Below are 26,193 nucleotides of genomic sequence, written 5' to 3'. Positions count from 1 at the left end.
CAAATAAACGAAATCCTGTGTGTGCACTAATTAGCAAAGAATCGAGCTCTTACTCTCATGGTTCACCTCTTCTCATCATCTCTCCTCTCTATCCCTTTATTTTTCATATCTCGACTATAGTTTAGCTCTATTACTCGAGACCTGGCTTTAGACTAGGTTTTATTTACGATTCTTAAGTATCTCGAAAAAATTTTGAATAAGATATCATTTGGAAATTTGAGGAATCGCAACCTCCTGTTGGATGAATTATTTCATCAGCTAAAATTTTTTCTATCGACAAGTTTGGAACTTATAATAATGAAATATTTTGAAAAAATTAAGTAGCTAAATTAACATATTTATCACATATTTATAAAATAAAAGAAGAATTATTAGTTAAGTAGAAAAGGAGTAACAATGTAACTTTGGACACCGAGTTATTGCTTTAGGCTTTAAAAAAAGTTGGAAAGCAAAGTTGCAGTGACTCGTTTTCGATGTTCTCCGCAAAATTACGAGTAGCAGCAACAGTCTAGAAGTAGTAGTTTTGGCAGAGTGAGAGGAAGTCGACGAAGCGTGTAACGCGCGCACGCGGGGTCACGACTGCGACGCTTTTTATGGATTCCGGTTGGCCGGAACTTGCGCCGGACGATCTCATCTCTCTCTCTCTCTCTCTCTCTCTCTCTTTCTCTCTCTCTTATTCCACATGTATGTATGTATGCACGTCTGAGTGTTTATGTGGAATGAGTTTGCTTTCGCAAACAGAGCATGGCATATACAGGGTGGGGAATAAATATGGAAACCCCTGGAAATTTCGCAGAATAAGTTGGGAAAAAAAATCAAAAACCTCATATCCGACGTATTTTTTCACGGGGAATCCAATGGTGACCTTGAATTTGACCTTGAACATGACCTTCAAGCTCCAGCGACCCAAAAATCGATTTTTCAAATGTAACCCCCATTTTTTATTGCAGATTTGAAAAGAGCACAAAATTTCACGTCAAAATGTATGTTTTGTTTTTTTTTTCAAGGTCATTTTAAGGGCGTTACAGAAGCGAATAAAACCCCAATTTAACCTAAAACTAAGTTCAAGTAAGGGCTTTTTTTCTCATTGTACCGCCTCCTAAATGACCTTAAAAAAAAAAATTAAAATACATATTTTCACGTAAAATTTTTCACTCTTTTCAATGGTGACCTTCAATTTGACCTTGAACATAACCTATACTCTACGGTGAACCAAAAATCGATTATTCGCACGGTGACCCCCATTTTTTATAACAGATTTGAAAAGAGCACCAAATTTCACTTCAAAATGTACGTTTCGTTTTTTTTTTTTAAGGTCATTTAGGAGGCGGTACAATGAGAAAAAAAGCCCTTACTTGAACTTAATTTTAGGTTAAATTGGGGTTTTATTTGCGTCTGTAACGCCCTTAAAATGACCTTGAAAAAAAAAACAAAACATACATTTTGACGTGAAATTTTGTGCTCTTTTCAAATCTGCAATAAAAAATGGGGGTTACATTTGAAAAATCGATTTTTGGGTCGCTGGAGCTTGAAGGTCATGTTCAAGGTCAAATTCAAGGTCACCATTGGGTTCCCCGTGAAAAAATACGTTGGATATGAGGTTTTTGATTTTTTTTCCCAACTTATTCTGCGAAATTTCCAGGGGTTTCCATATTTATTCCCCACCCTGTATATATATATATATATTTATTTATATATATTATACGATGGTAGAAGGCTAGAAAATGTGAAATGGCGGATATTTTATTGTAACTGTTTGTTTTTGTACATTTTTAACGCTTTAAATTTTACGTGAAATTATTAAAGAAAATAAATAATAGATTATAGAACACTACATATTGCTTCTAAATTAATTTGTTACGTTATGGTGTGTTATATTATTATTACATCAATTTGTTAATGTAAAACGTATTTATGCTGCGTTCGCATCACATTCGCATACGCTCGTGCGCTAACGTCACTTCGCGCTACCAGAAAGTGCGACTCGTGGCTCGGAAAAGAGGGCATAAATGTGAACTTAGCACAGTGCTATAAAATGTTGTACGATACTTGTGCCATGGGGACACTATTCGGCCCAGCTATTAGGCCCAGCTATTCCAAACTACGCCGTGCCAAAAAGTGTTACTAATTATGCCACTGGTATCGTAAAGTACTATTATACATTTTTTACTGATTAAAAATCATTTTAACGGTTTCTGATCAATTTCTTAATTGAAAGTCATGTTAGAAGTACATAGATACATAAAATACATGGAAAAAAGGCTCAGAACTCCCGAGAAAATCGAAAATTCTGTATACCTACTACATCGATTTTATGTAAATATGATTTCTTTATGCAAAGCTTTCAAGTGAGATTCATTACTTGATGAAAATGAATGAATAAAAATAATGCTTAATATTTACAGAACGATTATAATATCATTCCCTTATTACTTGTAGCGTATTAAATAGTAACTTAACGTTGATTTGCATTATGTATAGTCAGTTTTAGAAATAACTTATGATTAAATTACATAGTAATAGTGGTTATATAAATTAATTATGCATTTTATAAACTATTTTTCCAAATACTAAAAAAACTTCTTGTCATCTCTAGGTCACAGATCCTACTAAAAAAATGTTCTGATTCTTCTGGTACCTAATAATGAAACTCATTATGTATAGGTTGATTCAATGGGTCTTGGACTTATTTTTCGATTCTATTTATTTTTTTCATTAATTTTTTTTTAACTCAAAAATGAACGTTGGAAACCAGAAAATGCCTAGAACTAAAATTTAGAATGGGCCTTAAAACTTATCGCATTAAACTAAGATAGAGAACTTTATTATTATGTACCAGGAGACCCCAAACAATTTTTAGTAAGGATCTGAGACCTGAAGGTGGAAAGATCAGCTCCTTGTAAGAGTAATGAGGATCATGAAGCTTTATAAACTATTTTGGTTACTCGACGTGTTCGCTAAACGTGCGATAAAAATTTTTGGATAATTTTTACTGTGATTCAAAATAAATTAAGATACGTTCATCATGTTACATAATTGGTGGTTAATAGTTATTTATGTAACAAGTGCCCAAAAAGCGCTTTTGGGCACGAGTGTGCGGAAAAAGACACGAGTGTCGGCTATGCCGGCACGAGTGGGTGTTTTTTCCGCACACTGTGCGCAAAAAGCTGGGCACGTGTTGCATACAAAATTTTATGCAATAGTAGGCGAAAAATACGTTCATATAAATGAGGCGTTTTACCGCACACCCGTGTCCAAAATGAGGCATTTTACCGCACACCAGTGTCGAAATGAGGCATTTTACCGCACACAAGTGTCCAAAAACGCTTTTTGCGCACTAAAAAATGTGCGAAAAAAGACATTTTTCGTCGTACTATTGCATAAAATATCTTTAATAAGCAAAATCTGCCAAATTTTCTGAACAGTCAATAAAAAAAAAATGAAAGCGTGAATTGCAAAACAATTTTTCACATCTGAGCTGTATATTTGTGAGGGTGTGTTCATCTATTTGCTAATCGCCCTGACAGAGCACAACTTAATGACAATCACAGCCAAGTGGTTGAAGTAAACATCGATAGAGCAAAGTAAAACATGAGGGTGAACTCATATGAAACCGAAGTCTCAAATACTTGTTTCGTTTCATGTAAATAATTCTATTCTACCTTTGTTCTGTAGCGAGATTATGTGTAAATTTAATTTGAGGGGTCTTATTTCTCACATGCACACATGTTTTTAAATTAAGAAATAAACAAAGGAGAAAATTAACTCGTTTCTTATTTTTAGCAATGAGTATTTTTTCACACGCAATGATATGTGCAATTAATAACATTAAATAATCTCGTAAGCATTGTTATCAAAATATGTCAAAGACGATTATGTAGCGAATAGAGGTTTTTCTCGGCAGGTGATGTTGTTCGCGTCATTTATACGACAATAAAAGTACGAACATAACATAATGATTTTACGTAACGTTTTCTTTTCAACTCGGAAAAAGAAACAGAAAGAGTGGAAAAGAAAGAGAGAGGGAGAAAAGAAACATCTGCAGTATCTAAAAAATGTTATACAATTCGCATCATTGATAATGACATTTTTGATCAATTAAAAATGCACGAATGATACATTCGTTATCAAATGGAGGCAGTTTCCATTTGACCAAATATTATTTTGATGGATCACATTGATCACATTATTTTCGTTCAATCCTCAAATTATGAACCCACCCACGAACGCGGTGCACGAAAATAAAAACTGCTTACCCATGGCATTCTCGCAAACATCAATGACGAGCCGCTCACATGATATCGGATCACAGCTCCTTTGGTCAACCTTCTTCGTATACGCGCGAAATAAGCGAGTCAAGGCAAGGCGAAGAATAGAATTGGCATGTCAATTCAAATGAGGTGTGCACGCGCGAGCAAAGTGACGGAATCTGCTGACTCGACGTACGATTTTTCTCTCTTTCTATTTCTTTGTCCTATGTATACCTATGTATATATTATCTCGGTGACATCTTCATCAATGATGTAGGCCATTTCTCAACTTTATAACTTACCAACTCGAGGTATGATCTGTGAGTTTTTAAGTATCTGTATTATAATGTTTCCTATACACGTAATATTATACTAGTATATGTCATACTCAAGTAATACGCGGATGATTTTTTGCTATATCTTAAAGTATATCATACTTCATGAAGCCACTACCAAGTTATCATCAAGGTCTCCGTTAGTATTAAAATTTGACTGTTATAATTAAAAAAAAATATAATCTATTTACAGTAAAAACGCAGACTAGATTTTGTCTGAATCGTGTATTAATTAAGCTTATAACTAGTATTTTAATGATCCTAGCACACAAAGATTACATCAAAATTTACTAATTGCCATTAATACATTTTGAACACGAACTTTTCACACGCCTTCTCATTATATATGTACGCAGTCGTAAAAATAAAATTTAACCTTGGAGCATGAAGGATCTTATTAACAATCAACTTTTAAGTATCGATAAATGAGCGACTCATCGTAGCGTGAGTATTCGTCAGTAGCTAAATAATCAAAGGTATGTATATCTGATTTATTCTTGAGATTTAACCAAGGTGTGCTTGCACAGCTCAGCTTTTATAAAAAATGAAACATCAAGTCAAGTTCCAAATAGGTATGAGAACACTCGCGTTAAATACACATATTTAGGGTCTCAAGAAGATTTCAAAGGTTTCAAATATGATATAGAAGAAAATATCATTGTCCCAGTGCAAAAACTGCACTACTAAACTCTACTGGCAAAAAATGTCATAGTCCTATTCTAGAACTCAAGTGTATTAGTGCAGTTTTTGCGCTGGGGTGGCGGTATATTCATTGTTTATTTCTTTGGTAACTACAAGTATAGAAAAATTTTAATTGTACGAGATTACATGCATGGTCAAATGATACACCTAAAGGTAAAAAATGTAGAAACTCACATAAGATTAACCTTGATTACATGAAATATTGAAACATATTTTTCGTACACTGATGATAATAATGCATATAGTTTACAAAAATTTGTACGAGTGAGCAGGCTAAATAATTGAGTTTGGTGGTTTGAGGATTTAATACAGTTACCAGGGTCAAGCGAAATGCATAGCTTTTGATGTCTTATTTCCTTTTGCCATATATACATATATGTGTACAGGTATACATTTATCCAGTACTTTTGCGGTTGATGGGTGTAACCACTAATGGAGCATTAAAATGATAAATAAACACCTACTACATACTTAAACATTATACGGAGTGATACAAAACATTGAATATTTCATTCATTACAAAGGAAAAGTTGAAAAAAGGAATCAATTCATGTTTCAGGTGATAATTTCAGAAATTACATTAGGCCTTGACTATAACAATTATCTATCTCATTTAAAAACCTGATAAAATTTAAGTTGATAATAAGCCTGATGATTGAGCTGTTCGAAATCCGAGAATTCAACAATCATCGTTGTAGAGGGCAATCCGAAGAATGACGGAGACAGAGTGTCTACCTCGACCAAGCAAAGAACGACAGCAAAGTATGAGCAAGGCAAAGTCTGAGAGAGGTAGATATTTGTAAGTCGAGAGGCCGAGCGAAAGACGAACAGAGATAAAAGGTAAATGAGACAGCGAGAGGAGCAGGAGAAGAGAAAAAGAGAGATCATGAGAGAGGGGAAAGTGGTAAAGAGGCAATAAGAGAAACGAAAGAAAGAAAGAAAGAAAGAAAAAAGATGACTCGTGTCTGACAGACACGCGAGTATTATGTCGGAGATTAATGTCGTGCGCATATGCTATATATGTATCGGAGTGTCATGCAGTCGTTACGCAGTGCAAGCAAGTGTGTCTGCCGAGTCAATGCATACATACACAAACTCACATTTTTAGTATTCCTTATACACGCAAATGAGCCACACGTACCAAAACTTCCGTCAAAATAAAAAAATTGTTCAGCGTTATTTAAAAAAAATATGTATATGCCCATGCTCTGCGAGCACTTCATGGTCTCCCTTTCAAAAATTGAGTTTTGGCTGTCTAACAGTGACGAGTAATTTTCGGTCAAATATACTGAATGATTACTGAAATGACATGTATAGTCGTTAGTTTACAGCTAAAGAAACAAGTTTTTTTTTCGAAAGAAATTTTCATTAAGAATTAAATGGTTTTAGATTGTAAAAAATGTTAGTTAATTAAAAAATGAAAATCTTATAAAAAGATGCAGGTGTTGCAAAAAAATTCAAACTAGTATTGAGATTGCGAGAATAATAGTGGCGATAGATTAAACCGTAAAAGACTTAATGTCTCAATTTGTCCAGTGATTTAGCTACTTTCTATAGAGATCATCAGCCCTTCTGTCCACAATTCACAGTAGCAAGCGAATGGAGTCGACATCGTATTTGGGAATAAACCATGAGTTTTCTCAAACACACGAATAAAAATTTCTATCATCACGGTTGTAGATAATCCTCCAAAATAAACCATCTTCTTAAAAACTACGAAGGAGTTTAAAAAATGTTTAAATACCGATCATCATTGCAGTACTTGGCAAGAATTTAAATACTCATAAGCCTAATGTGCGAGCTTTCGCTATGTACCCACATAAAACGGAGGTCTCGCGATATAAATTTATGGCTGAGCGGTCGCGCACGGTAAAGTGTGTGCGATTGCTATCGAGCTAGTTCCGTTCCGGAAAGGGACGGAAGAGTGCCCAGGGTCCTTACGTCAATGTATCTCTTTCCAGCTCTTACATGAGAATAAAAAGCAAAACGAAGAATGCGAGTCAATTTATACATTTCACTACAAGTGCCGCATGCGGTTTGTAAGTACACAAAGCCGCAAAGCTCTAGCTGTCGCACGCAGGAAATTGCGATAAGGTAACGGGTATTTATTTCTGAAGTGAAAACTCCCTGATGTAATACAAAGCATAATAAACAATATTACATATTCCAGAAAATGCCACATAAAATTGATATGTAAAATATTATTATTCTAAATCAAGTACGAACCATTCAATAAACGCCTTCATCAAAATGAAAATATTAAAATATTAGGAAGTAAATAGAACCAATTAGATATTTATATTCGATACTTTTTGTCTCATTAAAAATCAACTTGCACCCTTTGACAAGAGGTTGAATCGAATATTAAGGGGTAAGAAACGATTTTTTGGTTTGAAATATACGAAACTTTGATTTTTTTCTCGGTTGTTTCAGCAGGTCTGCTTCGGCGTTAATAGGTTGTCAAGATAGTTATGTATCAAAATATAAATATGCTTATGTCTAACTACTATAATCTCCCTATATGCTTTACGAAACTCTACTATCACATCAAAATAAGACAAAATACATGTAATTAATAGGGCGAAGTGTATGTAATAGCAGCTACTAACGATTACCACAAAACCATTTGAACGTAAATTGAAAATAAATTTTGGCGTGAAAAATATAAGAGAATGGTTGGAACATAGTTTAAGTCGTCACATCGATTTATTGTCAGCCTAAGTGCGCTGTTGTAGTCTGAAAACGTGATTTTTTGTAATCAGTGCTTTTCCACGTTAATACATCAAATGTTTTTTATCAATTAAACCCTAATTAATGTACTAACCGTTGAAAAAACAACATTTTGGAAAAAAGAATAACAAAAGGTTCATGTGCAGTATTTGACATTAAAAATATTCTTTTAATCCTTAGGACACCTGGTTCAAAAACTCGTTTCAAACCAATCATAAATAAAAGTTTTATTTTGGATGAAGCGAATATCACTCAAAATATTGCTTGTTCACACATTTTTTCATGTTTCTGTAAACTCAAAAAATTCTTAAGGTCGCACAACCTGTAAAAAAATGTTTAGACCCCTTTCCAAGCCTTAGTTTTACGAGTAAAATTTGAATTTACTTATTCATAAAACTTAAAATAAAAAATAAAAATTTATATTTTATGATGACCAAAGGTGTGACAAGTTACTCGTTGATAAACGATCTTACAATTGATCAGGAACTTAAAAAAAAGGAGATGCAGAAATTTGAGAAATGGAAGAAATATTCATGGATTAATAACAGTTACTTAAAGTAATTGAAAGGTAAATTATTACGCGGAAGATTTATGCTTTAGTTCTTTAAACTATGAAGTGATTTACGCTCGCTAAAATCGTAAATCGCATGGAACGAGTAAATCTTTTCGTGTATTCAAGAGAGCAACCCAACACTATAAAGCGCTACCTATTTTTCGTGCGAGTGCTCACACCTTGATAAAGTGTTACATGAAATATAGATATGAACTAAAAATTATTTTGATAGATTTGTTCGATTAAATTTAATAAAATTATTAATTATAGAGATATTTTTATTTTACACATGTATGAAGAACTCGTTAAAAAAGCGTTGTATCCTCATTATATAAAGTCAGGAAAAATTGTAATTTTTAAAATTTATTGAAAAACTCGACAAATTCATGAAAAGTGAAAAAAACATTTGATTTCATAAATATTTATTTTTTATATTAGTTATTCCTCCCAATTACCTGCCTCAATCTCACAAAATGCACAAAGTTTCCGCAAAACGAGAAAAACAACCATTAAGAATTGGGTAGAAAAAACAAGTCCTTTGCGCTTTGGCATAGGATTTTAATGCCTTCTGTATGAAAGGCCGTTTCTCTTAGTGTGGCTCAGGTCCTTACGCGTGAGCGATAAACACGTTAAGTTACGATTTCTCGGGAGTCGGCGACGACGGCGACGTGCAATTTTTACTTGTGTATGCTTGTATGTATTTATGATTGTGTGTATGGCAATGCACTCATGCACTTTCACACTTGGCTTGAGCGTATTTTTTGCAAAGAGAAATTTAAATTTAGAAAGCATAAATATACTTCGCTAAAAATATGTGTCATAGAACAAGTAGACGATGTGCATTTTCTGGCATGTACCACAATATCGAATTTTTTCGAACATTCCTGTAACTCGAAACAAGAGATCCAAAATTTTAATGCAACAATAGGTAGCAAAATTCAGAAACAAAGTTCCAAAAGCTAATTACAAAATCGATTTAAATGAAACAGTGTAAGGCAACTGGATTGGCGCATCAAATGAGTTTCTTATTATAATGCACCTTTGCTACTGTCAGCACATTCTCCTACTTGCGTATATCTCGCATTCATAATCACTAGTTCCCATATACAACTTATAATATGTTTTGTGGTTTTCTGAGAATGATAAAATTTTTAAAAAATTTTTGAGCAATATTTCGGCAGAAATGAAAAATACGATTGACAAATAGACCGATAAACAAGGCACAACTAAAAGTGTTTCACACAAATGAATTCAAATTATTAGATATTTTTTAATTTTTTTTACTTCATATTAAAATCAGGTCATAATATTTTTATAAATTATGCAAAAATTCTAGGAGTATAATTTTGTGTGGGAATCTAAGTAATGCAGTCACACATAAAATATTTTCAAAGTTTTCAGTCAATCAACAATGAATAATTTGAAATTCCAATACACTTTAATACTTCGAACTTGTATACTCCACCTGTAGTTTTGCGAAAAACAGAAAAGACCGTAGGAATCCAAAGCTCCTAAAATATCGCGTAGCTGAGATAGCTATACATGATATACGTGATCTACAAGTATATAAGACACGAGTTGCATTCTGAAAAATTCACCATTATAATAACAAATGCTTCTGGAAAGGCAGACTTGAGAAAAGCATCAAGTACAGCAAACGACGCATATTACGTACATTATTTCGTTCTTGGTCGAGCTCATACACTTGCTTAGTAAACAAACGAGAGACCAAATGCGAAACGTGAGATTGCATGCGTTATAATTTTAAGAAGCCACGAGTAAAATAAAAAGTAATGAGTCGCTTAAAAATTGAACAACTCGTACGAGGAAACCGACAAGCATTGGTTTGCGAATTGAGATATGAGATTTAACGTTGTAGACATGTTCATTCGAAATTTCGGAAGTATTAGTTCTGTTTGCAAAGAAAGTTTATCTGCAAATAGTCTGTTAAAAACACAAATAATTACAAAGAAATACTATAAGTTAATAGAAATGTACACTCTTCATTTTTTTCAGATTGATTCAAGTTCATGGTAAATAGAAATCAACTTATGAAAAAAATTTTTAGGATTATAGAGAAATATTAAAACAATTGAAAAACTAGCTTGAAACATTACAGCTGCATAATTTGAAGAGATAGCATTTCTGATTTTCCACCCTGAAATAGTGCATTAAAATTTTGTGTTTCGTAGAGTATATAAATAAACATACTAGAAATAGTAAGATAAAGAAAGAAAGCTCGAAAGATGCGCGACAAGCTTCGATGCAGGAAGAAGAGAAAAGGATAAGAAGGAAAAAGCAAGCTAAAAGTCGTCGAAAAAGAAAAGTTCGCCAGTAAGGCATATTTTATACACACGTATGTACGTATATACTTCCTGATGATAGTCGTGCCGTTATAGTTACCTATTGTCCAGGACAGCGTACGCATACCTCGCAGTTTGTGTTTGTTCGCAGTGTGATATGACGTATTCAACGAGTTCTAGCTATTTATCTCATAGCGCAGCCTATAGAAGCGGACACATACTCATACAGTGGCACGCTGAAATTTTCATGCCCATTTTCATGACCATTATTATTATGAATGTGAGTGCCATAGAGCTTACGTACTCACTCGAAGGAAGAAGTGTTTATGTCTCGTGCTTGATGATTGGCTCAATTTTTAAATTAAATTTTTTATTTTGTAGCTCAAATTTAATAACATATCATATTAATTAGAAATTCTCAACATTAATATTGGTCTAATTACCAAAAAATGGTTATTAAAATTTTAAAATACATTCTCATATATTGCCTTGTTTTTATGACCATTTTTATGAGACAATTATGTTACAAATACAAAAGCATTTTAAATGACCTAAAAATGACAATTTAATTATTGCAAAAAATTTAGACCAATTTTCAATCACTTTAGTTACGATAATACCACTCAAAGCCTTCACCACTAGAAAGCGTATACCTTTATCTGTCAATTTGCAAATAGCAAAGTAAAAATAATTGTATAAGGGAAGGCATAGTGTTTTTAAAATTTTGAATTTCCAAGTTGTAGTTGAAATCATGATGCGTCGACAAGCATGGGTCTGCAACATGGCAGTGCCTCAGTTAAAGCTAAAAGAGCACATTACTCTATTCCTAAATAATCCAGAAACTAGAGACTAATAATTTTACTATAAAAATAGGTGCAAACAAAAGTGGCCCGGCATAAGTAAAAATAATAAATAAAAATTTTAAGACATAAAGTGTAATGTAATCACCTAAAATAAATAAAGTGCACTTGAAAAATAAAGTAGGTTCAAGAAACTTTTTTTGAACAAATATCCACGATAAAATGTTGAGAATTTTCACCACCGTGTGAAATAAATTTAATATCGTGAACGTATTTCTTGTTTTAAATTAATAAAGATCTATAAAAATGATATATACTATAGTTTTAATAACAAAATTTAGTCAGCACCGTGGAACTAGAAGAAAAAAAACCGTAAGTTTTTTTTCTCCGTAATAATATTGCAAAAGTCATAGTTCGTAGAATGAGTGCGGCTTCGAGAATGCACAAAAAATGGCCAGATCGCATTCGAGCTCAAATGACAGCTGCGTCGATACATTTTTTTTATCTCACGCCTATCGTGATTGAAGAGAGATAGAAAGAAAAAGAGAAAGAAAGAGAAAAAAATTGCAGGAGGTTTACATGATTCTTCCGACAAACACTTGTTTTTTTTTTTAATTTTTCGACACCGACAGACAGAGTGGCTCCTTCTCTGCAGGATCATCAAAAAGAAACAGTGAGAATTACCACGTTCGTTGTGCAATGAGTAAGCACTATAAATACGTTTGTTATCTTTGCAAGGTCACGAAAAGAATTCGATAAGATTTCTTGTAGTGAGTTAGACATGCATGTACGACACCTGTTTAAGATACTATGTTGTATTGCGCTATTCTAAGTACGATAGATACAATTTATAAATTTTTATACAAGATGATGAATCTTTAAATATCCGTGCAATTAAATTCAAATTTCATGCAGTTTTTAAACATTTTGAAATGAATTTTGATGAAAAATATATTAATTATTATACAATGTTTATTAGGTACGAGCACGGTGAAGCCCCCCGCGGTTCAGCACAAGTTTAAAGCATCTGGCCGCCATCTCGTATTAAATGACGCACAGCTGGTTCAATCAGATGAAGCAGATTAGTCCAGCCAGTTTTTTTTGCTCATCATCTACTGTGACGAGAGATGATCAAAGAGGTATTAAATAGGGGGCTGATTTAGCTATATCTATCTATAAATATAGGCAAGTCAAAATAGGATAGGAATTCGGATTTGTTGAACAGATAATAGGAATTAATTACTTCAGATTACTGTAGCGTCATTGATTTCGTATTTAGGATGCATGAACTTGACCTCAAGCCAAAGATTATTAGGAAATAGTGGAAAACATTTTTTAATTAGAGTCTCACTATATTTGTATAAGTTAGTCTACTGATTGACGATTTTTTAAACTAGAACTAGTTTTAACCAGTTGCAATGTAATCAGAGTTTGAACGAAATCGTGGATTTTTTGAACTATTAAACTGTGAAATTTGATAATCTGTGAGGTGATATTTTCATATATCTCTTTGTATATTTATATTTAATACTTTAATGCTAATGCTGCTTGTTCTTTATGTACTAAATTTATTTGAACAAGTGATACAAATTCTTCATTTTAAATTTAAGTGATATATATAGATATAAAATATAAAATACACGTTTACATTAGATCACGTATTAAGCTCATGAACAGTAACAGATAAAACGTTGTATCTATCACCTGCCTAACTATATCCTTTTATGTCAAGAGATTATTTTTAGAATTTTAGTATAGTGATGGAGGCGTGAAACAAGGGCTAACGTTAATTTTCGCCTGGAGCAAAATGTAATTCTGTCTAGTATGAATACCCCACATCTCCCGTTGTGAAAAGTATTAAAATGTTTGGTCATTGTACTATTCACAATGTAATGCTACACCCTTCAAGTTTAGATAGCAGCGAGGAGCAATTTTTACCATTTTAACTATTAACTATGAGCTGCACTTGATACTCCTTAACTGTGAGAGATTGAACTTCTACTTGAGTTTTATGATTTTTCAAAATTTTGCTACCTTGAACTCTCTTAAATGGTTCTTGAAAATTGGAAAGAGGCTTGAATATTTTTCAAAGATTAAAAATTGAAGAAAGCTAGCATTTTATCGCCGCCGGTGGAGAAAAATGTCTCATTTAAACTCAGAGGCAAAAATTTATCCTGAGTTATAAGATGAAAAAATTAAATAATAGTTGTTTAAATTTTAAGCACCCTATAATAATAACTCAAGTGATATAAATATTTTTTCAAATAACATCCAATTTACTTTCGCTGCTTAATAGCGTAGGTTTATTATAAGACTTTACAAATGAAAATCACCTGATAACTATAGTGAACTAATATAGAGAAGGATAAAAGAACGTAAATAATAATTATAGTGAGTGACGCAAACAAACAAAGAATATCATGATCAGTCCTTATCAGTTTTACATTTCTGTCTCACATCATGGACACAACAAAATAGGATTGCGTGAACCGATTAATGATTACTTCATCGACGTTGTCGTGGCCGTCGTCGGGTGCATAATCGCTTTAATCAACGTGTCATCGGGCCAATTTCCGATGGCCACATCTACACTCTTCAGTATACATAGTAACAGCCTAGCTTTCCCCTCTCAGGAAATTGTGCGCGCATTCAGGAAGTCACAATTTATCAATTTCTAAGCTCGAACACCCATTTAGAGAGAGAAAGACAAAGAATATCTGAGATTATGGACTTTTAGAAATTTCGTTTATATAGTACCGAATAAGATGTTTTATAATTTGATTGCTATAAAAATGATTAAAAAATGATCGATGAAAATAAAAACTCATCTAACAATATCGAACGTTTGCGTAAGCCGATACAAGTACTCTTTCAGTTTTTTACTCCGGTAGATACAAACGTGTAAAGCGAAATATTTTGATTTACAATCAGAGTCTGCTCGTTTGTTCGATGATTTAACCGCTTCTAAACGCTAATATTTCTAATGACGCATTTTTTCGTAAAGCCGAGAAGCTCTCAATTTGCTGGGTAAATGTCACGAGGTGAAGGCTTACTATAATTCTTAACTTAAAAGAGATGATTCTCGCTGATATGTCAGCAAATAGCTCCTTTTTTCGGAGAGAAAAAAGATTTATATTGCGTCCGCCGGAGAGCAGGTGTTTTAGCTTGTAATAGGGAGCTATTAAAGTTCGTTTTTTATCGTTTTAACTCGTGACTACCGATGGTTATTAAATTCAGATCGGAGGTGGCACGATCTAACGTGCAATTTAAAATTGGCTTGGATTGGGTTGGATATTGTGTACTAGCCCGCCTGCCCCCGATAATTTGCTTAGTTCTATGGAATAATAAAATGAATGGAACATTTGTTATATTTACACCGAGATATAAAAATTTGCTAAATCGTGCATAATTTAAAAATTATTAACCTATAATAAAATCCAAAAGCGCAATCTTGAGTAAAACGCTTGTAACTTGAAGTGTTAAATATTTGTACTAGCGTTCAGATTGTGACGATTAGCAATAGAAAATTAGAACTCGATAATGGAATGCTACAGGAGCAGTATACCAGTGAAGAAAAAGAGCTAAAAAGCCATTTGAATCGCGCGTTAGAAGAGTTTTAATTTAAGTCAAGAGTACTTTGAATGCTCCATTTGAATGAACTTGATTTTGCTTCTCGCCTCTTCTACTTATTCTCCATACGGTTTGTACAAGACCGAATTGCAGAGGTACGCATTCTCTTATAAAGGTTCGTGTCCTGCACTGGAGGGTCTGTATAACGAATGGAATTGTGTTTGGAAAACAAATTTTCGACTGGATTTATTGAGTCAAGGAAAAAAACAATAAGCGATATAATAAGTTTCAACAATTAAATCTCGGATAGCGTAAGCTGGGCGTGTCATTCGATTAATTCGTACAAAACCACGCGGGATACGAACCAATAAAATATTTAAGGAATCGTTTATGCGGACTTGTAATGCGTGAGTAAATTGTACGTATGTATAATAAATGCCGCAACGTAGCTTAATGTACGACAGTATGCAGCGTTCCTTAGTGGTTTCGAGCTGTTTACCCTCTTGCATGTATACACATACATCCCCTTCGTATTTGTACTTGCACATGAACGCGCGATCTGGCAAACGTTAAGCTGTATAATTTGTAACGTGAATATCGGACGATTTATTGACGATTTCATTTTTTCCATATTATTGAATTTTTCGCTCGAAAAATCAAGTTCCCTACAATAATTGCCAATTCTACTTCGTACGTAGTCGACTTCGCATTTATGATACATACAATTATTATTTATTTATATGAGTTATTAAGAATAATTAAAAATAAATTTTTTCGAATGAATATGAAAAATGATCTTTGTGCGTGTTAAAACATTAATGTTCTTTTTGCAAATGAATGGTGAATTGAAAAAGTTTTATTTCAAGAAATGATACAAGTCAAACTGAAAGTATTGCGCGTTCTGCAACCCCGTTCGAATTATAAGAATAGCCGTTTTGAAATTTATCCCCTTCGATCACACACATGCCACTTTCTTCGACCCGCTCCGTAGCCCACTCGTATAAAATTTATACTTGCGTATGGTAACGTCTCTTGTAATGTAGCTGCTGCGTGCGGCACATATCACGCCCTTTGAATTTCACTTTTATACTTATCGTGGACAAAAACGCTTCTCTTATGAGTGTACGTGCATGTGTCTGTGTCTCTGTATAACTGCCTGTGATGCGAAAAATCAATTGGCACATTGATTATGCCATTAATCTTAGACTTCCCTTAGTGTACCGGGTACGCTAGACTTAGTTGTCAATTTATTCAAGTATATTCATGAGACCGTTTTCAGTACAGGAGTTGCTCTTTGATTGCGCGTATTTGTGAAAATGCGCTGCAATGATCTTTGTGTACAGAGATCGTAACGGAGTCGGTTACAAGTGCCAAAAAAAAGTACTTATGAGCGTAAGAAATTTTAAATCGACTTATTTTATTCAATCAAAGGTGAAAGTACATGAGGCGTGCGTAAGTTCATGAGTACATTTTAGAAAATATGACAACTCGCTCATACGTATTAAACTTGCGTTAAATTGAATTAGAATTTAAAAATAATACATCAATTATTTTAAGAGATATCAATATTTAAGCGAGGTCTTATGATTTCAATTAGCACATCTCAAGGAATGATTTCGTTGCCATATAAAATAAGATGTCAATCTTGAAATTATCTATATTAATTGTGATGTTCCAAATGGTTAACAAAATGATTTGATTTTTTTTAATTTGATTATTCTATTACTGAGCCCGGTCGGTATAACCCCATACTGTCCCAAGGCAAATTTATAGAAAACAAGTGAAACTTATAAGTATTATAACAGATAGCAATTAGATCAGCCGATGTAAAAATAAAAATAATAATAAAAAAATTGAGTACAGTAAATTTGGACGTACATAACACTATGTACATATTTCCAACAAAATTGATTGACTTAGGTACTTAGGAACTGCAATTTTAAAGTTTTGTTAATAAGTGAAAAAGCAGCAGAAACAAGAAGGTATTGAATGATTTTAGAATATAACTTATTTCAGGTCAATCTTACCACATATGCTACGTCGGGTATATATAGCGTATGGATCACGGAGTAATGAGCTGGATCTAATATCGGCCAATCGCGCTGCACTCCAACTGCCACGCGCATTTTCGGCTCTTCGCAGTTCTTATGCTACGTACAGCACTTCGTCATCGTCATCGACTCGTTCTCTCTCTCTCTCTCAGTCACCCCTGTCACGCGCGCACATACGCGAGCGAGCGAACGAACGCACAGCTGGAGCCTTGCTTTTTGCACAGCTGCCCCCGGGGTGGCTTTCGCGCAGGGGTGATGCATCAAGAGGTGAGAGCGAGAACTCTACATAACGACGCTCACTAGCTCGCTGGCTTTCGATGTTTTTAACTGAGATTTTTCAGAAGAAAATTTTTTTGTCACGGCTCTTTTTTTCTACAATTGTGCGCATAGAATGAATTTTAATCATGGGAATTGCGGTTAACTCACGTCGCTGATACGCCGCGATGGAATTCATTTTCGAAGCCGAATGTGCAGATAAGTTCAAGGCATGATTTTAAGCTATTTCATCTCCGAATTTTCGTACACATCCCATTTCAGTAATAGCTACAAGATAAACGAATGTTACTCGTCGAACAGCTGAAATTAAAACTTAAAGTTACAAGTGTGCAGATGCAGCGTATAATACATATATATATTCGGGTGTCCGAGGGGGTTATAGCTGTTACGAAGGGATGCATCGAGAGGTAGGGGTCGTCGAAGGCAGCATGTATAAATTGGCGGGATCTTGCACTTCTAAAAGCCCGTGAAGCCTAATCCTTTCTCGATTGTCGATCGCGATTCGACACGCGCACTCGGTGCTCTCGAGTCCATCGTATACGATCGCTACTACGTTTATAATACTCGTACCGTTGATGCGGGACCGAAAGTATACCCAATGCATGTGCGCGCAGGGGCTGCTTAGTGGCAGCGAGTAAATTAAAAACTCGTCTTGCTTTTCACGCACGCTTTGTGATTAGGTGCATTATTGCTGTCCCGCAGACGTGCCAGATTACAATGACGGTGGCTAATCATTTTTCTATGCGCTGCATCGACGTCGCTCCACTCCGAGTCTTTTCTATCGTTTCAAAAACGACTTTTGTGCGTAAAATATCTCGCTCCATTGTTCATAGCCCAGGGCCTACGAAGATGAACTTTCGGACGCATGAACGTACATTAAAATTCGAGTTAACTGGCATTATACCAACCGCAGTCGCGCGATAAAACCAATACCAATAAATAGTATTCAGTGTCAACAGTTATTAAAGTTAGTGGAGCTATTCTTCACTGGCGTGGCTGGCAAACTAAAGCGCACGCCCAGCTCACCGGGCGCGCGCGACCATAACAACTTGGAGCGCGTGTCTTTCTTGATATAACGTGCTGGAGGCAGCGAGCTGTGATATTAGGCCGGCTATATCCGACGCCTCCGCGTGTCTACATTTTCAAAACGCGTGAAATCGAAATGATTTTTCAATTTTTTACGTTAATAAAAAAAGTGCCGAGGCGCACGCACATGAATACACGACCCTTTGACCACAGGCGCATAAATCCTCGCTTCCGTGTATGGCATGCAGTTCGATGTGTAGTGTAGTGGTAGTAGTGATGCATTCCCTACTACTTCTCGGAACGATAAAGTCTAATTTATGCAAATCCTCTCGCTTGCTTTCTCTCTTGCTCTCTCGCTCGCTGTTGTCGCTATATGTGCAGCGAATACGTGCGGCCTTTAAAAGCAGGAAAGCCCATCGTTTCGTCGAATCTATCGTCGTCGTCGTCGTCCTCGTCGACGAACGATCTTTGCCTCCTCCTCGCTTCCCTATATACTGCTCGCTCCTTCCTTCCTTCTTTTCGCCCTTTTTACGCGCTATTTCACTTTTCGCGACTTTAAGCTTTTGCTTTATTAGTTTGTATATACCGAAAAGGTAGGCAGTCAATTTCACGATTGATTTTCCGTGAAATTGCCAGTTTCCGAAAGATCGCGCTTGTTTTTCTTGCGTTGGTGTATATATTTTCTATCGATGAAATAAGAATGTTTTCAATACATTTTAAAGCTTGAAATTATTTTATGTTTTAACGACATCAATTTTATTCATGTCCGTGATATCCACCATCGTTTATTCAACCATCGTATGCTTCAAATAAATTTTTACCTCTTTGGAATTAACAAAGCTTTTTTCTAATAGGTAAAAAGCATATTTTGGCTTTGCAAAAATAAAAATAATACCTACAGTATTATAATTTGGCTACCCTTACGACTACGCAGAAAAAATCCATTACACGAATAGTATTGCGCGAAGGTATAAAAATGACAAGACATTCGTCTCTTTCCACTCAACGTGCCTTCAACGACGACAACATCAAAACGCCTCCGGTCTGTGAAAATATTTTTTCAAATGCAACAAGTCTCGAAGTAGTAAGTGGTGGCAGCAGTTCAGCAGCATCGCAGAAGCGTCAGTAGCACAGTGCCATCAGTCGAAAGTATAATTTGCTCAATTTTCCGCTTGACTTGCTATCATCGGGGCAGGGTATATTTCGGTGCAGACATAAGAAAATCAGTGGTGTTCGCGCCTCCAGGGCACGCACATCCTTTGCCGACACTGAGTGAAATTGATGTCTGGACAGGTCTGACGAGTGACAGAGTGAGTGCATAACGTACCAGCACGTGAAACGGGCGTGTGCGCGCGCAACTATAGGTATATGCCTACATATACCGACGTATACGTGTGTGTGTGTGTGTGTGTGTGTGTGTGTATGGGTGTGCGTCGTTACGTGTCCGTGTTTACACACGCATACAAAGATCCAGGAGAAATTCGTCGACAGAAGGGAACGAGGGATAGCACACTGTCAGTTAGCCGCATCGTGCGTAAGAACAGAAATGCACTAGCCCTCAGCAATAGTTGTTGCGCCTCCTTTTTCCACTATCTCTCATGTATTATAGCACTGTCGTAAGATCTCGTTTTATAAATGTCCATGCGCGTAGCGAAGTTCTCGCATAAGCGCGCAAGACAGCGACCGATGACGACCCCCGGGCTGCTCATGTATAATCTTGTTACGACTTGAGCTTTTTCAGAGAGATTACGTCTCTGTTATGATTATGCGCTATACCTACATGTATTATGCGCACGCGGATAGTTCGGGAGCATTAAACTGCACACTAGTTGTGTCATGATGATTCCTTGATGGTGCTGATGACGGCTCGAAATGTATAAGCCTCGTTTTTCATTGTCCTTCAGGCCAATTTTTTAACGGCCTGCGTCGCTTCACGCGCGCTTGCACATTTGTAATTCGCAATGAGAATCAAATTATTTTTTGAAGCGACCATTACTTTGACTGATGAGCAGCATTAATGTTTCATCGCCCCGTTGTTTTATTTCGCTTAAACAACGTAGGTATACGTAGGCCTTTTTCAGTGCTATGAGCTAATCTTTGTGACACTTCTAACATCCACCGTTAAAAAGATGAATTAATCGCGAGCCCGTTTATGAGTTCTCGAAAATTGGAAAGAACTCGCAAACCTCGTAAATCGTGCTAGTACATGCTCATAGTGATACAGATCCAGCCTCGTTATGCTTCATTAACGATCAGAGCGCGCCTAAATAAAAATTGCTCGTGTACGTGCAGATATATTGAGCACTATAGGCAGTATGCCAGAGGTTGGAGTTTCCAATTTGACCGTATTATACATGGTATAATATATATATGGCCCTTCTCACGACGCTACAATGTATAAAGCGCATGTATCAAATTCTTATGGTGAAAGGCGGCATGCACGTGCGGAATCTCTCCAAGTTTCCCCGTGCGCTTATAACCCTCGAAATCATCGGAGGGTTATTCTTTCAGTCTAGCTTTTAACGGTTTTGTGTCCTTTTTGATCTTTGACCATTGTCATCGACGTGCGTCTATAGCAGCAACGTCAAATTTGCGATTTGGCTTTCTGTCGCACCGAAAAAATTTGAGTTTCGATTAAAAACGTGTCCAAAACCGGCGATCATTACGTCGTAAAAGGGTTACATGGACCCTGGAGACTTATTTGTACCTTTTTGTCGGTACACGTCGATTGATTTTTCAAAGAAAAATTTGACTACAGCGTACAAAGCAAAATCAAGAGAACTTGCGGGTCCATACACTATGTAAAAGACAAATACCGTGCACGAGTTTTACAGTTCTACATCGTTTCCGTTCCGTGTTCGTTACAGGGAACAATGAGGCAGCTTCTAAAACCGACTTTTAAAGTTTTCAATGGGATTGTAAAACAGCAAATGTTTATTGTGCATATACAAATATTAACCCGCTATGAAAGTTTTTGGCGAGAAAAAAAAGTACTTAGACAAACAAACTATATAAACTCGGCAATATTTCAAAACGAGCATATGCTGGCAAATTTGTACAAATTAACTAAAACGATTAATTACGCATCCGACAGTTCAGGAAAATTATTGGCTGCACAGATTTAAGGACGAAGAAAGGTGGCAGTGGTAGCGACCAAAAGGCACATTAAACGACTACATGCCGAAGCGAGTCAATGACTTCCTTCCCAGCGGCGATGCCGAGCGATGCGTGAGACAACTTACTCGGATAACTCGATGAATTTTCCGGAGTAGATGCTTACAAAGGGGATAAAGTCTCTGGACTAGAAGTCTAATATACCACTTATTTCCAAGGTCGAAAGAAAAAGTTTGTGAATCAATTTATTATTGTTTCGAGTAATGAATCATTATGCTACGTAGATATCTCTCAACAATGATGGAGCAATTGTTTGATAATATTTGTTTTTAATTTTTTGCAATTTCGCGCTTTTGACAAAACAATTTATTTAAACAATTTTGTATGGTATTTTCCAGAGTTAAAATAAAAGAACATAATAATTAATTATAATTAATATTAAAATAAGAAAACAATAATCCTATATATAAAAAATTTCTTAGAGATAAATAATTAAACAAAAATGCAATATTCTTTTTGAATACCTCATTCATTTTTTCTTCTCTTCGAGCATACTTTAACCGCGTTATATTAGTTTCACATATTAAATGTTACCAAAATCCATTATAATAATCCTTGACATTTAAATGATTTTTTTCGTGGAGTTTGATGGAGTTAAAATTTCTCTTTCTCAGATCACACAAAACATTTTTTCATAGGAAGAAAGAGAAAACTAAAAAACAAGAAAAATCACTGCTCGTACTATTAATTTCGGAAGGAATATTTAAAGTCAAGTGTATGCCGGAACTTAACTAGAAATTATTCAACGAATTGATAGTTTATTTATTTTAATTCATTCCTATGGCTAATTGATAAACTACTTTAAGGCAGGACAATTTTTTCTCTTTCCCATCAAAAATGTTACCATTTTTTGCATTGGTAAACGACAGAAAAAAATGTCATAAATATTCTTACTACAAGGTGATTTTTAATACTTTTCGAGGGAGAAAAATTACCAGAGGCGGCAAGAGTAAGCATAATCAAAAAATATCCAAATCGTCCGCCCGGTGGAAAATGGTGGAAAATGCTGCAACAGCCGTGAGTAAAGGGAGGAAGGCTGTGAAACGAACGGGAAACGGAAGTAAATCATGTTTCCTGCATCGACGTCACGTGATGACAAACGAGTTGTACAGTATTTGTGCACGTAGATGTACGTTGTTGGGAGCTGACTAGCGGCTACTATACACGAACAAGTACGACATCTGATAACAACTGTAATCGTATTAGGCAGCCGAGCAAACGAATCATTCATCGCTCCTGCTGATTTTTGAAACTTAATAAGCCTCAAGAAAGAAAAGCTAAACCATAAGAATAATTGAACTTCTACTTTTTCCCCCAGACGGTCATTTATATCACATAGTAATGAATTTTGTTCTTTCAGAGTGTGAAAAAATAATCTTTCACCTGCTTTACCCCTGAGCGGTCGAATGATGAATTCAATTCTTGCGAGTGTTGAACTAGTAATCGTTTTTTACATCCACAATGCTAAAGCGTGTAAATGTGATGAGATTTATAAAAAAAAGTTAGTATAGGTAAATAAAAGCTTCGCTCATTATTTGCACGAGGTCTTTTATCGATCAGGGGACATGAGCGTAAAATGACGAATCATGATTTCTACGACTCTCTGACATTAAAAGAATTTGAAGCAAGCTCGAGTAAACGAAGAGAGACTCGAATCACTCGGCGGCGCGTCCGTGCGAGACGTAAAAAGTGCTTTTTTACCGCAATGTGCTAGCTTGAGCTAGCCAAGCTCTTGCAAAGGGGTTATACAAAATCGCAAGTGGAAATGAGGTGGTGGCGACGTTGTCGGTCGACGATAAATTACCCAGTGCACGCTACCCTTTGCTCATGTAAAACCAAGTGAAAGCGCAAGAGCTAAGTGAGAGGAAAAATTCGAGGGTGTGCATGAGAGAAAATTTAGGGAGAAAATATTTTGTACAGGTAAAACGTATACGATGTATCTATAATACTCGAATAAAACTCAACAGTTATAAAAAATTATCGTCTGATAGAGATAAAAAATTATATCTTTCAAACACGTGGGTCCGATTTACCTGTAGAAGTTTCTTGTTATATGTACGAACATATTTTTATACACGATCATGTACAAAGTAAATTGAGACAAAGCGGAACGAACGAGAAGGACACGCGCTTCTATCATGAAAGCCTTGTGGTACCAAGGTACTCTTAGCAGGCCTCAAAAGGGTATGTGCACCCACACTTGCTTCTTCAGGCAAGTGAGTCGTGCATACGTGTAGGTCTATATATACATGTATGCGTGTGAATATAAAACCACCCTCTACAGTGGTTGTGCAGTAGCGACCACTCCAAATGACAATGCGACATTTTTTATTATTAAAGTCAAGTGGGCTGTACGTCACCGCCACTAACGGTAGCGCGACACAACGAAGAATCAAGTGCCTCTTTTTTCTTTATTCTGTGTGAACCTTCATGTATAGATGTGTAATGGAGTACATGGAAGTATCTTATGTCACAGTTATAAGTGAGCCACAAAAAGAAAGCCTAAATCTCAAATAAGCGATAAAAAATATGTTTGATTGGTCAGAGGCAATTAATCTGATTGTCGACGCCATCATTGGGATTCGGATGTGGAAGTTTCAATCCCATCTTTAACTGATGAATGGTGAAAGCTATTTTCCGATAGAATTCCACTGTTTTTTCCCTGCGCATAAAACAAATACGATACAGGCGTATAAAGGTAGGATTAATAGCTTTTATTAGCTATCTAGTACGAACGAGTGAAATTTGGCGACTAATTTAAAAAAGTTCATGTTTAGCACCTAAGATTAGTAGGATTTGTAAGTAGTCTCAAACAGATTATATAGAACATTCTCAACTTTTGTAAAAAAAATTTTTTGTATTATAAAGGCTCTTTCGCCATAACACCATTGCAATTGTAAATAATGAAAGAGAAACGATGCGACGAAATTCGGAAAGCGACTTCACCACATTGGAAGAAATAAAATTTGCATGGCAGGAAAAAAAATGTGCATATAGTTTAAAACTGCGATTATACTACTCACTTACGTTCATCATCAAAGACGCTCGTTAACTAAAGAGAGCTCCCTTTACTAATGAACTCACCTCTCTATCTGTGATTTATTCCTTTTCACACTTATAAAAGTGCAAACCTTACGGCACAAGTGAACTTTGTAACTACGAGTTAGTTTGCGGATCTGATGTAAAAGTACTATGCTACATAGCTGTAACGCGCTTTATTGTCCTTGGTCGAGTTTCCACGCGTCGAAGCATCTACATGAGGTCAGGAATGTCAGGGTCTCCCAATAAATGTTTCACAAGGTATATATCAGACGATATTTACGCATGTCTTTTGCAAGTACATGAAGAAACGAAATTATAGAGATAGCGTTAAGAGGTCTGAAGTTACGAATTCAAGATTGTCATATAATGTCAACTTACCATATTCTCACAGATTCTGCGTAACACTGTGCTTCCGGGCTCATCATTTTTCTCTCGCTCTCGGACCTGTGAACAAATAAAGCCATAAATCATAACCATTGATAAACACAATACTTTCAAGTATCATGGTAATTCGTCAATGCTGTATCAAACAAGATGTCTTTATGAATGCACATGTATTACATATATTTGCGAAAGTGCCTCCAACCAAATTCACTAATTAGCCGCATTGCAAGTGTCTAATAGTCTTTATTCGCATAAGATTTTGATTTGTAATTTATCAGACTCAGTCATCGTCTACGCGAACTATGCTCATATAATAATAACAGGAGCCTAGTATATAACGGCAAAAAATTGGCCCATGCCATGTAATGACAGGTTCGACATGTACGCGCACACACTTGCACACTTGATGTGCTCGCGACGCCAATCGATTTATCCGAGCTGCGCCGCGCCTTTTTGTGCATCGTATAGCAGGCTCGAATAATCTATTCGTTGCCTGCTCGTGCGCATGAGGCATTTTTATATTGCGATGGAAACACGACACTCATTCAGACAATCTCTTCTGTGTGATACAGCAGATAAGCGCGTGCTTGTTACGCATACAGTGAAAGAGGTATTATTTCGTGAGTATATGAGTTGTAATTTTAATTTGGTATTTCAGTAGAGCAGAGCATTACTCAACTTTTAGATAAATGGACTTGCTAATGAGAGCACAGTAGTGTCGCTCGTGTTTTTAGCTCATTTGCCTCATTATGAATCAATACTTCATTTGAGATTATGCATTTTTATAATCAAAGCCAACCCTTTTTACCAAAATCGTCAACTTACTTGTCTTATTTTTGTTCTAAAAAGTAATTAGTTATTTTCAATACTTACAGAAAAAGATGAAAATAAAACAATACAAAAAATAGTTCATAATTTTGATAAAGACAACCTATTTTTATTAAACTTAACTTGAAAAGTAATTTAATTATATCTGATGCCATATTTTTCTTTCTTG

At 35.5% G+C, this 26,193-nt stretch overlaps 1 protein-coding gene across 1 annotated transcript in view; it reads right to left on the bottom strand.

Annotated features, from left to right (window-relative positions):
- The window catches only part of LOC106648899 (transcription factor Sox-3-like), a 78,806-nt gene that overhangs the window by 9,034 nt on the left and 43,579 nt on the right, over nt 1-26,193 (bottom strand). The window contains exon 2 of the mRNA XM_014366052.2: nt 25,191-25,256. Within this exon, the coding sequence (XP_014221538.1) occupies nt 25,191-25,256 (66 nt within the window). The remainder of the gene's footprint in view (nt 1-25,190; nt 25,257-26,193) is intronic.

The sequence above is a fragment of the Trichogramma pretiosum genome, unplaced genomic scaffold (assembly GCF_000599845.2).
Source record: "Trichogramma pretiosum strain Unisexual culture from Peru unplaced genomic scaffold, Tpre_2.0 scaffold22, whole genome shotgun sequence".
Taxonomy (NCBI): domain Eukaryota; kingdom Metazoa; phylum Arthropoda; class Insecta; order Hymenoptera; family Trichogrammatidae; genus Trichogramma; species Trichogramma pretiosum.
This window is presented reverse-complemented; position numbering and strand designations above follow the sequence as displayed.